At 38.6% G+C, this 13756-nt stretch overlaps 1 protein-coding gene across 1 annotated transcript in view; it reads right to left on the bottom strand.

The window, feature by feature from the left end:
- The window catches only part of SCIN (scinderin), a 75929-nt gene that overhangs the window by 3274 nt on the left and 58899 nt on the right, over nt 1-13756 (bottom strand). Inside the window, exons 11-14 of the mRNA XM_077757630.1 lie at nt 10578-10748; nt 4097-4274; nt 3698-3819; nt 490-567 (exon numbers count right to left, since the gene is read on the bottom strand). Coding sequence (XP_077613756.1) covers nt 490-567; nt 3698-3819; nt 4097-4274; nt 10578-10748 — 549 coding nt within the window. The remainder of the gene's footprint in view (nt 1-489; nt 568-3697; nt 3820-4096; nt 4275-10577; nt 10749-13756) is intronic.

The raw sequence follows: 13756 nt of genomic DNA on the forward strand, positions 1-13756 counted from the left end.
AAAACAATATGTATTTTACTGTATAGATTCAAAACTATTCTGCGTTTGTTTCTTCCCCAGGGGAAAGGTGCTCTATGACTTCATGTCAGATTTCAAGAAAACTTCTGAATCTCTCAGTCTTCCTCGTGGCACTGTACCCCCATGGCATTGTATCCACTAACGCTTTTACCAGTTAAATGAATAGATGAATGCATGAATAAGTTGGAGTGAATGAATTTTACAAATAAGTGAAAAATGGAAGTGTTTGTTTTTTGTTTTTTTGCCTAAAATTATACAGAAACAGATGGTAGCGATAGAATTATTTCCACATTAAGAAATCAGTTTCCTATACATATCAGTTTTACCTTTTGCTAAACTATGTTGGGTCTTTCTAAAATATTGCCTAAATCCATAGGTCTATTTACTATTAGACTTGCCATTTTTCAAAGTTGGTTTTGTGAGCTCCCAATGATAAGCACACTGTCTTGTTACTATCAAATCAAGTTTTACCTGTTCCCAAGCATCCAGTAACATGACATCATCTTCTGCCAAATCATCCTGGGTGAACTCTCCCGGAACTTCTTCAATCTGAAATGTATGAGAAAGCTTTATGATCAAACAGTAGAGCAGTAATTTTTCTAACATACAAGCTACAAATGCATTGTATTATTTTAGAGAACCACAAAAATAAAGTTTAGTAGTCATTTTTTTGTTGTTTTGGGGTAATAAAGATTTAAACAATTGTTTATCTGTTTACTCATGTATCACAAACTGATTGAATCTTGTCTGGGAAGCATAGTACTTAATATAAACACTGCACCTGAATGTCTTAGGTAGGCTACATACAGTGTGACCACAGCTCTACGTCCAGTCCTAGTGACAAGCTGCTTCACCGATTTCTGTCACCTTTGTAGTCCATAAAGGTATTTGAGTTTATGGTCTAAGTATTAAGCTATCTTTTATATTGTAGGTCAAGATTATTTTAATAAAATTGATAGGTCTGATCATTTTTTAAATCAATAATTTTTGACAAGATGATATAACAATATTCTATAAGCAAGGTTTTATTATTATTATTTTAAATGTATTAAATTGTATCCTCTATAGTTAACATCACAGGGCAATGGGGAGGGTTAGTTTAATGCACTCACCACTAGCGGGCAGGTATTAATCTGAAGTTCACAATGTTTAAAGGATTCTGGATAAAGACCCCGCCGGTATTTAGGAAGGTGTGGTAGATTGGATGATAGTCCCTTTGGTGTGTGACTTTGTAGTATAGTCAAGTAAGTGGAGGTAACCTTGGCCCTGGCCATGTCAATTAAGCAGATTAGGGGCCCTCTTTTACTCCTGGGTTCAGTTTTGGGAAAAACAGGCATGAATCCAACCACAGCCCAAAGGAGAACCTCCCAGCTGGGCCCAGCCTAGGTAAACCTGGTCCCAGGCAGCCTGTAGCCCTCTGAGCAGAATACATATTTGTTATAACCTGATGAGATACTGAGACTGCTATATAACAAACAAAAACTATTTACCAAAGGCAAAGAGTTTATATTATCTTTTTACAGAATTTTTACCAATCACATAGAGATTTTAAAAAGCAAAAACCTGAAATATCACTTATCCCATGCCAAAACCTATTCTAATCCTTTATATGTAACGAATGACTTAATATTCACAGTAATACTATAAAGTAGGTACTAGGATTATCCCTATTTTATAGATGAGAAAACTACAGCACAGAGAAGGTAAGCAACTAGCTTAAGATCACACAGCCAATAAGTAATATCACCAAGTAAGTGATATTGCATGGGCAGACTGGTTCTAAAACCTGTGTTTTTAACCAACATGCTCTGCTATCTTATGCGAATCTACAGGGCTACAGTTGGCTTTCCGATTGTGATGATAAGATCAAACAAACACCTGTTAGTGACATTTCTTTTCCTTAAATTGTGAAGGGAAGAGTAGGAGTTCCAAATATCAAACAAGAAAATGAGTAGGTGTAGAGAAAAAGCATATTGCCATTAAATATGTTCATGACAAAGAAAAAAACAAACAAAAACAAAAACATAAAGACTAATAGATTTTTCCAAACTTCACTGAGAACAAAGCCTAGTTACTATTTTTGTAAGATATATCTTCATTGGAGACAAACATGTTATTTAAAGCAATATTAGCATATTTTGTATACTAAGAAGAAATTACAGAAGCATTAGTTGAATAAGAAGTTGGTTAGATGCCATATAAAAGTAACAGTCAAAAGAGTAAAATAGATTTTTTTCTAAAAAGTTTCTAAAATACAGGGATTTCCTAGAAAGTAGGTGAGCAATTGTGATGCCCAACAACCAAATATTTATCAAAACTCGAATTTTTAATTTAAACCTTTAACTTTTAGGTGAAATCACTTATCAAGTGTGGTTTGAACATGAGCAGTTTCTTCTTCAAAGCATTTTTTAATGTTTACTTATTTTTGAGAGAGAGAGAGAAAGAGAAAGAGAAAGAGAACAAGTGGGGGAGGGGCAGAGAGAGACGGAGACACAGAATCTGAAGCAGGCTCCAGGCTCTGAGCTTACAGCACAGAGCCAAATATGGGGCTCAAGCTCACGAACTGCAAGATGTGACTGGAGCCGAATTTGAACACTTACCCACCTGAGCCACCCAGGTGCCCCAAAGCATTTTATTTCTGGCAAGCTATGTAGCTGGGAAAAGACTTCGGCAATTTCCGTGTGAGTGTGTGTGTGTGTGTGTGTGTGTGCGCTGAAAAAAGCTTGTATTCACCAAGACATGCTGACCAAATCTTCAGATCAAATTATATATAGGAAAGAAGTTTGTCCTTTAAATAAAATATTTACATGAAACTCTAGCATGTCAAACAGAGAAAACCAAATTTTTATGGTTGAATTGAGATGAAGGGCTGTTGTCCAAGATATTTTGGAGCCCAGTATAAAATCAGTCTTGTACACAAATACTTTTACTTTGAAATGTCTGGGATTCAAAGCCTGTGAATGATTATGAAATACAACATTTTTGCTGATTTCAGTTAATTTGCAGGTGCATGTATAGCTTTCTCTGATTCTGCCCAATGATCATAATATTTCCATAACATTTTTATTCAGTCAATGTGGTGAAACCTTTTATTCTCTGGGAAATTGAAGTGCAAAGTTGACATAGTTTGATCACAAACCACTACGGTTTCCCAGAGAAAAGTGTCAAATTATTAAATTAGTAAATCCAACCACATGCATATTCATAACAACCTCATGTTGACACAGGTGCAAAGTAGCTGGTATTTTTAAGAGCAGTTTGATTTATTTAGTACTTTACAGTATTCCTATGCTTTCACATCCATTACATCATTGACTCTTTTTTTTAATGTTTATTTAACAATTTTGAGAAAGAGAGATCGAGTGTGCATGCATGCGTGTGGGGGAAGGGCAAAGAGAGAGAAAGAGAGGCTCTGTCTCACAAACCATAAGATCATGACCTGAGCCGAAATCAAAAGTCTGATGCTTAACCGACTGAGCCACCCCAGTACCCCACATCATTGATTCACTGACTCTTACATTGATCCTGCATAGAGCTAAGATTATCATTTATGGTTTGTAGATAAGCAAGCTAAAACTGAGAATCGTAGCACTAACATGGCTGAAAAGTATTAAAGCCACACCGGAATGCCTCTCCCAAGGTTATTCAGTTCTACCCCTGTGTTCGGCAAGACACTCACAATGAATCTTCCAGTTTTGTTAGAGCAGCCGTAAAGCCGGGGCGGATGGTCTTCTGCCTGGGTTTCTAGTAGTGGAGAGGTCTGGTATTCCTTCTTCCCTCCAAGGGTATTCCAGAACTCCTCTGTGAAAAACACAATGAGTTATCCAATGCATTTCCAGGAGCACAGAGTTGGTATTGATTTACATTAACAAATGTATTACTTTACCTTGACTGTAATGTTAAGAAATTACTTAAAAATGGCAGGTACCATCACCCACTTTTGCAACTAATAGAAGGATTTTTAATGCCCTATAAACATTACAAAGGTCCTATTTACCAAAAAAAAAAAAAAAGTAACACGATTAGCAATGATACCAAATAGAAGTCCTGGCTCTGTCCTTCACCCCATAGTACACACCTGGCTCCTTGCCTTCCGAAATCCTTGTGGTTTTGCATTTGAGGACACTTGCTATATACTCTGCTCCTTTCTCCTCTTCCTGGCTAGCGCCTTTTCCTATCCAGACGTAGCCATTGTTTTGCCGCAGTTTCAAGACAAAAACATCATTGGAATTCAAGGAATGTGCATCAACATCTACCTAGAGTACAAAGAAAAATAACAGAGTGATTCCAATTCATTGCTGTTCCCTCAACAAACACGCCTGAGAAGCTGTGATGGACAAACCATCCTTTGCCTTCCGTCCTGATCCCAGGGTGGCATTACATAGGACACCACTATGGTCTTAGAAATATTGGGGCACCTGGGTGGCTCAGTCGGTTAAGTGTCCCATTCGTAATTTCCCTTCAGGTCAAGATCTCATGGTTCATGAGATCAAGCTCCATGTTGGTCTCTGTGCTGGCAGTGAAGAGGTTTGGAGTCTCTCTCTCTCTCTCTCTCTTTTTCTGTCTCTCTCTCTTTCTCTCTGCTCCTCTCCCACTCAAGCTGTCTCTCCGATTGTCTCAAACTAAATAAATACTTTTTTAAAATAAAGAAACACTAGTAGCACTTTTCTCTGTGTCACTCATAATGCTCAACTGCCTCCAGACAAGCATGGTACGCTGCAAATAAAATTACCCAAATGTAAGGGATAAGTAACAAAAATGATATTCAAAGAAACCAGAAGAACAAGTATGGGCTATAAATGATGGTTGGCAAGTGAGTGTAATATACACAAATGACACACATAAAGCAAAAGATGTTCAGTTTTTCTTTCCTCAACTTAAATAGGTTCTTCAGATAATCAAAGGGACCTACCCAAAGCAGCTAACAGATTTAATGCAATCCCTATGAAAATACCAACAGCATTTTTCACACAACTAAAATAGACAATCCTAAACTTATTTATTTGTTTATTTATTTATTTATTTATTTTTATAGCCAAAGTTTATTGAGAGACAATCCTAAACTTTGTATAAAACCACAAAAGACCTGAATAGCCAAAGCAATCTTGGAAAAGAAAAACAAAACTAGAGGTATCACAATTCCAAACTTCAAGTTATATTACAAAGCTGTAGTAATCAAAACAGTATGGTACTGGCACATAAATAGACACACAGATCAACTGACCAAGATAGAAAGCCCAGCAATGAACCCACAATTATATGGTCACTTAATCTTTGACAAAGGAGGCAATAATATCCAATGCGAAAAAGCATCTTCAACAAATGGTGTTAGGAAAACTGGACAGCAACATGCAAAAGAATGAAACTGGACCACTTTCTTATACCATACACATAAATAAACTCAAACTAGTTTAAGGATCTAAATATAAGACGTGAGGGGCGCCTGGGTGGCTTAGTCGGTTAAGCGTCCGACTTTCGCTTAGGTCATGATCTCGCGGTTCGTGGGTTCGAGCCCCGCATCAGGCTCTGTGCTGACTGCCAGCTCAGAGCCTGGAGCCTTTTCAGAGTCTGTCACTCCCTCTCTCTCTGACCCTCCCCTGCTCACGCTGTCTCTCTCTCTCTCCTAGAAATAAATAAAATATTTAAAAAATAAATAAATATAAGACGTGAAACTATAAAAATCCTAGAAGAGAGCACAGGCAGTCATTTCTCTGACACTGGCCATAGCAAAATTTTCTAGATACACATCCTGAGGCAAGGGAAACAAAAGCAAAAATAAAATATTGGCCCTACATCAAAATAAAAACTTCAGCACAGCAGAGGACACAGCCAACAAAATTAAAAAACAACCTACTAAATGGGAGAAGATATTTGGAAGTGACATATCTGATAAAGAGTTAGTATCAAAAATATACAAAGAAGCTATATAACCCAACACCAAAAAAAATCAAATAATCCAATTAAAAATGGGGAGAGACATGAACAGACATTTCTCCAAAGAAGACACAGGTGGCCAACAGACACATGAAAGGATGCTCAACAGGGAAATGCAAATCCAAACCACGATGAGGTATGAGGTATCACCTCACACCTGTCAGAATGGCTAATATCAACAACACAAAAAGGTACAAGTGGTGATAAGGATGTTGAGAAAAGGGAACCCTCCTGCACTGTTGGTGGGAATGCAAATTGGGGCAGTCACTGTGCAAGACAGTACGGAGGTTCTTCAAAAACCTAAAAATAGAACTACACTATGATCCAGTAATTGCACTACTGGGTATTTACCCAAAGAATTTGAGAAACACAAATTCAAAAGGATATATACATGCCTATGTATACTGAGGCATGTATATATTATTTATAATAGCCAAATTATGGAAGCAGCCCACGTGTCCATCAATAGATGAATAGATAAGAAAGAAGTGATATATATATTTTTTTCATAAATTACATAATGGAATATTACTAAGCTATAAAAAGCAATGAAATCTTGCCATTTACAACAATACAGGTGGAGCTAGAGAGTATAATATTAAGTGAAATAAGCCAGTTAGAGAAAGACAAATACCATATAATTCATTCATAAGTGGATTTAAACAAATGAACAAAGGAAAAGAAGAGACATACCAAAAAACAGACCCTTAAGTATAGAGAACAAAATGATGGTTACCAGTGGGGAAAGGGGAGGGATGGAGGAAATAGAAAAAGGGGATTAAGAATACACTTATCTTAGATGAACACTGAATAATATATGGAAGTGTTATCACTATATTGTACACCTGAAATTAACACAACACTGTTAACCATAATGAAATTTTTAAATTGTTAGAAACACCAAACAACATACAAAGGGACACCTAAAAATCCTAGAACAGGAACTGGAGTCCAATGTTGGCAAAGAGATAACAATGCAGATTTCACTAAAAGGTTCTCCAGGCTCAGATAAATCACAAGTCAAATTATTAAAGACAATAGCAGATTAAAAACACAGCACTGATATGCTCTTTCCTTCCAACCAAGAAGCCGTGGCCACTCTCTGGGACTGGCCAGGTGAACAGAGTTGTGGTCCCAGTGGCCACAGAGGAATGAGAAGGACCCAGCAGGGCCAAGACTTTGGCCCAAGGGCGAGGCTGAAAGTAGAACCTTATGGTAAGACAAGCATGTGCAGTGTCAGGCCTGGTAGTGAACCCGAGTGTCCTAGGATGGGCTTCTGCCTTCGTGTCTATGACCTTGTGATTCTGTGACTCTGTGTTGGACTCTGTGAGAGCCTGTGTCTGACCACATAACTATGTCACTGACAGTATGTGTACGACATTCTGCACTACTGTGGGGCTCAATGTGATGAAGAACCAGTGAGCAAGACTGAGATGGTGCAGTCATGAGAGAGGAAGAAAACCCAAGTGTGGTATTCTCAAGGCCAAGTTCAGAGAGCGTTTCAAGAAGGAGGTGATGCTCAGCTGCCAAATGATGGCACTTGGCTGACTGGGTTGAAGTGCCATCATCTAATGTAGAAAGCTGGATTTCACCAGGTTTGCCAGCACCCTGTCCCCAGAGAGAGCACTGGAGGAGGAAGGAATCATTGGAAGTTCTATTTTTTATTTTTTTAATTAAAATATAGTTGACACACAATCTGTTGGAAATGCTAAAGATGTGTTCCAGGGGTTGGTAGCATTCAGGGAAGTACTTATCATCCTTTTTCAGTAGAAACAAGGCCTCTTGGACTAAGAGTCAAAGGAATCTATCGGATGTGATGATGGAACTTGATAGGAACCAGGACTTCCAATTTCTCATCCAAATGTCTCCTTATTGGTACAGAAGAAGGAGCTTGGATGATAGACAGGGGACAATGGGCCCACACAGGGACTAGTCTGACCTCAGGGAGGTAGTTCCAAAATAGAATATTATAAAATGGTAGCCTCCCAGGAGAGGAAAACAGAAAACCTTACAAACATGGCTTTGACTAGCACATTTCCAAGAGCTGGGATTGTGAAGACCAGCCTTGAGAGGCTGAAAGGAACCACAGGAACTGCATTATAAGCAGCTTGCATGTCTCATAAAGATGTGCAAGGAAGAGACCAGGAATGCAAGGGTTCTTGTCAACCCTTCCATCTGAGATCAGCTGAGTGTACCTGCAGATGAGAGCTTAATGGTTAATTTTATAGATTTAAAAGTAATTAGTCATAGTCGAACACATGAGAATCTGCTTACAGAATGTTCTGGATGAGATCAGTATACATGATAGCATTTAAATGACATGACTGAATGCATGTCACCATGCAAAGGGCCAAAACTGAGCCTTGGGGGGTTTGGAAGACACACAGCAGAGAAGAAGCAGAAACTGGTTTGCTATGAGAAGTGGAGTGAAAACACTCAAGAAGTTTGGAAGAAACCTCATGAGCGTGGTGCTTCAGAGGCCTGGAGGAAAAAAAAAAAAAGTGTTTCAAGAAGCCAGGAAAGGGCCATTGTGGCAAAGGCTAATGGAAGTTTAAGGAAAGAGGTCAGAAAAGATGGTAAATGGGGGGCACTGGCAACTAGGTAACAGTGTAGGAGTGGCGGGAATGGATGCCTGAGGAGAGTGGCTTTACAGAGAAGAGGCTTAAACATGTGAGTGAGTGAGTGAGGGCGATGCTTTTGAGGATCTGGGCTCTTAAGGCAGAGAAAGGAAATGGTAACAGGGAAGATGGAAGTCAAGAGATAGTTTTTAAAGGAAGATAGGAGTGTTTTGAAGGCATGCTTGTATTTTGAAGTAAATGATCCAGAAGAGAAAAATACACTGATAATACACAAGAGAAAGGAGATTACTGCCAGTCACAATGATGAATGGGAAGTAAGACAAGAACATGGGACAGAGGGGAATCCAAGGAAGCCCATTGGAAGGCAAAAGGGTGGGAGGTTCTGGACAGAAGTTGGTGGTGGCAGGTGGTAGGAATTTGGCCTTAGGACAGAAGTCACATTTTGTTTGTTTATATAATATGTATTGATTTATTTATCAATAAATTTTTACAAACATTGCTTTGCATTATTAATTTATGGATAAGAGTATATCAATATCAACTTATAAAATAATGTAGTATTTATATATAAGTAACTGTTACAAAGTATTTATAAATTGTTAAATATAAACAAATTTATTCCATGTAAGAGGCAAGAAGGTGAATATATATGTACAGATGCAAGCACGTTGGTGAACTTGGGGAGTAGATAAGGTGACTCTTGTGTGATTAGGTCTATGTTCTCTGAGATCTCTGACTCAGTTCTCAATAGAGAGCAGGCATGTTGGGAGATCTGGAGAGCGGAGGATATGAAGGGTGTGACTGATGGCGAAGATGCATGGGTTCAGATTTGAGATTGCTGGGATATACATCTTAGAGTAAAAGGGCCAAATGACAGGAGATGGTTGCCAGAGATTAGATATCTGAAACAGATTTCTGAGGTGCTGAAGTAATTATCAATGGTAAGGTTTAGTACAGGACCACAGGAGTGTGAGATAAAAGGGGTCAAGGATAAGATTGTTGGATGAGAGAAGCCAGAGTGATGGAGAAAGTGAAACAATGGCTGAAGCCACTTAATATAAGAGGGGAAGGACTGGCCACTCCACGGTCAATGGCACAAGGAAGCTGAGGGAGGGGGAGTCTGATAAGGACAAAAGTCAAAGAGCCAAGGGTGGGCAAAGAGGGTACCCCATCCACCCCCATACCTGGGAAGAGGGCACTGGGGAAAAACACCTGCCACTTGAGAGGGGTATGGGAACCGATGTCCTCAGGGGACAGCCATAGTGCAAAAAGGGGGAGAGTGGTTTAGAGAACAGATGGTAGTGGAGGGATGCTATGACCCACCTAGCTTCAAGGGCTCAGCTGAATGGTTTGTGGGAAGGGGAAGTGTTGGCAAATGGGTCCAGGTGTGGGGAGTACAGATTGTGCAGGGCAGTTTAGGGGTGACTGGGGAGACTTGGATTTCAATGGTGACTGAGGTGTCTGGGTGATGAACTATGATAGACTGTCCTAGAGGTCAAAACACTCAGCCATTTAAACACCTGTGTCTGCTGGCCTGTCCATACCTGGAGGTCTTCTTCTCTTATGACCCACAATATGGGGTTTGATTTCTTTCACAGTTGCTGTCAGAAACAGTTTATTTGGCCAGTTGAGTTATGGTTCTGGCCCAATGTGTGCTGAAGCTTACCTTCCACAACTGCCACACCTATACAAAAGGGCTTTCCCTCTCGGATTTCCCCAGTAAGACCACCTGGCCATCGCCTGCCATCCATCTTCCTCCAGGCCTTTCAAGATAAAGCTTCAGCTTCCTCAGGCCTTTGACCGTTTGATCTGTTACATTGCTCTTAAAATGTATTTGTTTTGGTACAAGGCACATGAGAAGTGTGACAGGCCTGATATCTGAAGCTAACTTGGTTCTCCTGCTTTTAGAGATTTTTTTATTGTGAACCAGGGATTAACTATCGAAATAAAAGGAATTTGCCAATTTTTTTGAAGCCTAGTATTTGTTGATGGCTCAGGTCCACCAGGAAGTCCATAAACAGGGCATGTTTTATTGAATGATATTACCTCCATGATTCTGGTGATAGACGCCAGGTTTCTCCGGACTTGAAAGAGGCGTGTAGGGGGAGCCGGTGCCTGACCTCCTTTCTTTGATGTTCCATTCTTGTAAATAATGAGTGGTTTGTCTTTGAACAAACTCAGCAGGTGAGCAGGCTCTTTGCCTTGGGAGACTCGGATCTAGGGGCGGGGTGGATAAAAGAAATGTCATAAAGGATGCAATGAAAGAAGGTTGTATTTCCACATGTGTTATTTTCCTTTCTGAAAACAAAACAAAAAATAAATTAAAAATGAAGCACAGGAGGCATGATGATTAACAGGTTAATGCAAATCAAGCGCAATTTTCATAAGAATCTGCCTCAAGGATCTGTTACTCAGGACACAGCACCCTGAGCAGTTTCTTCTCAAGGGAAACATCACCATATTGTGCCACTCTCTGCTTCCAGAAAGTATAAGGAGGTAAGGCTGTCCATCTACATCTCCAAAAGAGAAAACACAACAAAGTGCTGACGTATGCCATCATTTATAAAGGTTACTCATTTTCAACCAACACTTTGCAGATGTTTACTGATGCCTTTGTTTCTGAAATGTTTTGGACCTTGTTCAGAAGGGGAAGAGATGTGCATTTCAACTTCCAAAAATAAGACAACACCAAAGCATATTTCTTATTTCTACACCTCTACGACAATGAGATGAAAACATGTGATAATCTGGGGATGAAGAAAGATTTCAATCCAAACACCAAAAGCTGGAAAAAAACCCCATAAATTGAATATATTTTGTATTTCTTATCTACAGAAATGGTAATAGATTTGCTAAATATAAGCACCTAAAAATATGAATTATAAGGACTCTTCAGGATAAGGAAATTGAAGAAAATAAACAGTAAACCATTTAACTTCACCTATTAGCTGAACACCAGACATTGGATTAGAAATGATTCTCTTGTTTCTGACATAAATTACTGATGTAAATTTTTACAGAAAGTTCAAACTTTGTGTCAGTTCTCTATTTTCTTCAATTATTTTGCACTATGTTAAAACTGAACTGTCTCAACTACCCTGGTGTGTGTGTGTGTGTGTGTGTGTGTTTTAGAAGCCAAGTAAACAGGAATGCGGATGTACATACCATAGCCTGGAGGCCTAGGAGCACTGAAAATAACTAACTTCACAGAGATCTTTCTTTTTGTTTTGTTTTTAATTTTTTTTAAGTTAGTTACACACCTACCAAGGAGCTTGAACTCACAATCCTGAGATCAAGAGTCACGTGCTCTACTGACCTAGCCAGCCAGGTGCGCCCCACAGATACCTTTCAGTTAGCAGACATTCAACTAAGCAAGTATCTCCGCCCAACTGATGAATGGATAAAGAAGATGTGGTTTACATATACAATGGAATACTACTTGGCAATGAGAAAGGATGAAATCCTGCCATTTGCAGTAACATGGATGGAGCTGGAAGGTACTGTGCTGAGTGAAATAAGTCAGTCAGAGAAAGACAGATATCATATATTTTCACTCATACATGGAATTTGAGAAAATCATGGGGGAAGGGTTGGGGGAAAAACATAGTTACAAACAGGGAGGGAGGGAGGCAAACCATAAGAGACTCTTAAAAACAGAGAACAATCTGAGGGAGGAGTGGGGGAATGGGGAAAACGGGTGATGGGCACTTGTTGAAATGAGCACTGGGTGTTGTATGTAAGTGATGAACCAAAGTAATCTAGCCCAAAAACCAAGAGCATGCTTTACACACTGTATCTTAGTCAATTTGACAATAAATTATATTTTTTAAAAAAGAATAAATGTTAAAAAAAACAAAAAAAACAAAAACAAAATAAGCAAGTAGCAACTTATACAAATGTCTTTTAAGTCACAGCTCCAAAGCTTGGGATGAGGTTAGCCAGGATTACCTAAAACTACTGCTGGCTTGGCATTTTCCATAACATTGAAAAAACCTCAGCTGCCAACTTAAAAAAAAAGAGGGCCACTGATTAAGATCCATTTTCCACTGCTAAATTACGATAAAAGAGCTAAACGGTAAGTTGAAAAATCTTCACTACTGTTAGTATACTCTGCAAAGGAATTTAAAACAGCAGTGCAAGACTGGAGTTGTTTATATATTATTGTAAACTACTGCCATCTAGTGATTAAACTAAACATTACCATTTCATTATAAATTTAAGATTCAACAGGCTAACAGTGGAAATTCGTTCAATGGGTATATCAAACATTTTATTATGAAATATAGAATTTACAAAGCATAATGCATATGTTCAAGGTTTTTGCATAATTTGGTAAGGAACATTTTAAAGATAAATTAAATGACACTGATGTCAGTTCTTAGCTGGAAATATTTATTTCTTTTTAAAAATTGTCTATTTATTTTTGAGTGAGAGAAAGAGAGAGGTCAGGGGAGAGGTGGAGAGAGAGAATCCCAAGCAGGCTCCCTGCTGTCAGTGCACAGCCCAGCTTGGAGCTTCATCTCATGAACCATGAGATCATGACCTGGGCTGAAGTCAAGAGTCAGATGCTTAACCAACTGAGTGAGCCATCCAGGTGTCCTTAGAAGTATATTATTCAAGAAGTGAATATAATAGTTCATGTGAAAGTAGATTTCATTGCATTTAAAGGATTCAGTCATCTTGCTACTTTGTAAAAAAAAAAAATTAAAAGTTGGGGAGTGTGGGTAGCTCAGTCAGTTAAGTGTTTGACTCTTGATTTCAGCTCAGGTCATGATCTCATGGTTTGTGAGATGGAGCCCCACATGGGCTCTGTGTTGACAGTGGAGTCTGCTTGAGATTCTCTCTCCCTCTCTCTTGCTCACTCTCAAAAATGAATAAACTTAAAAAGCTAAAAATAAAAGCAAATAAAAAGTTAACATGCACCTTTACATTTAGTTCTAATTTGCTTTAAATTTAGATCTAACTTCCATAGAAAGATGGAAAAGAAACCAGCTGGAAAACCAAATTTAACCTAGATTTTCTATACAAAAGTATATGACTTACTTCTCTATTTAATTATTACTTTTTAAGAAGTAATTACACTTTTACAAAGATTTGAAAGCTGGAAAGTGATCAGCTCTAAGTAATAACTTGGGTAGAACAGTTTCATGTCAAGTACCTGTCAATTCTTTTGGTTCCTTAGGTTTGTTAATAGTTTTTTTGTTTGTTTGTTTAATTTTGTTTGC

Source organism: Crocuta crocuta, unplaced genomic scaffold (assembly GCF_008692635.1).
Source record: "Crocuta crocuta isolate KB4526 unplaced genomic scaffold, BGI_CrCroc_1.0 scaffold62, whole genome shotgun sequence".
NCBI classification, from domain to species: Eukaryota; Metazoa; Chordata; class Mammalia; order Carnivora; family Hyaenidae; genus Crocuta; species Crocuta crocuta.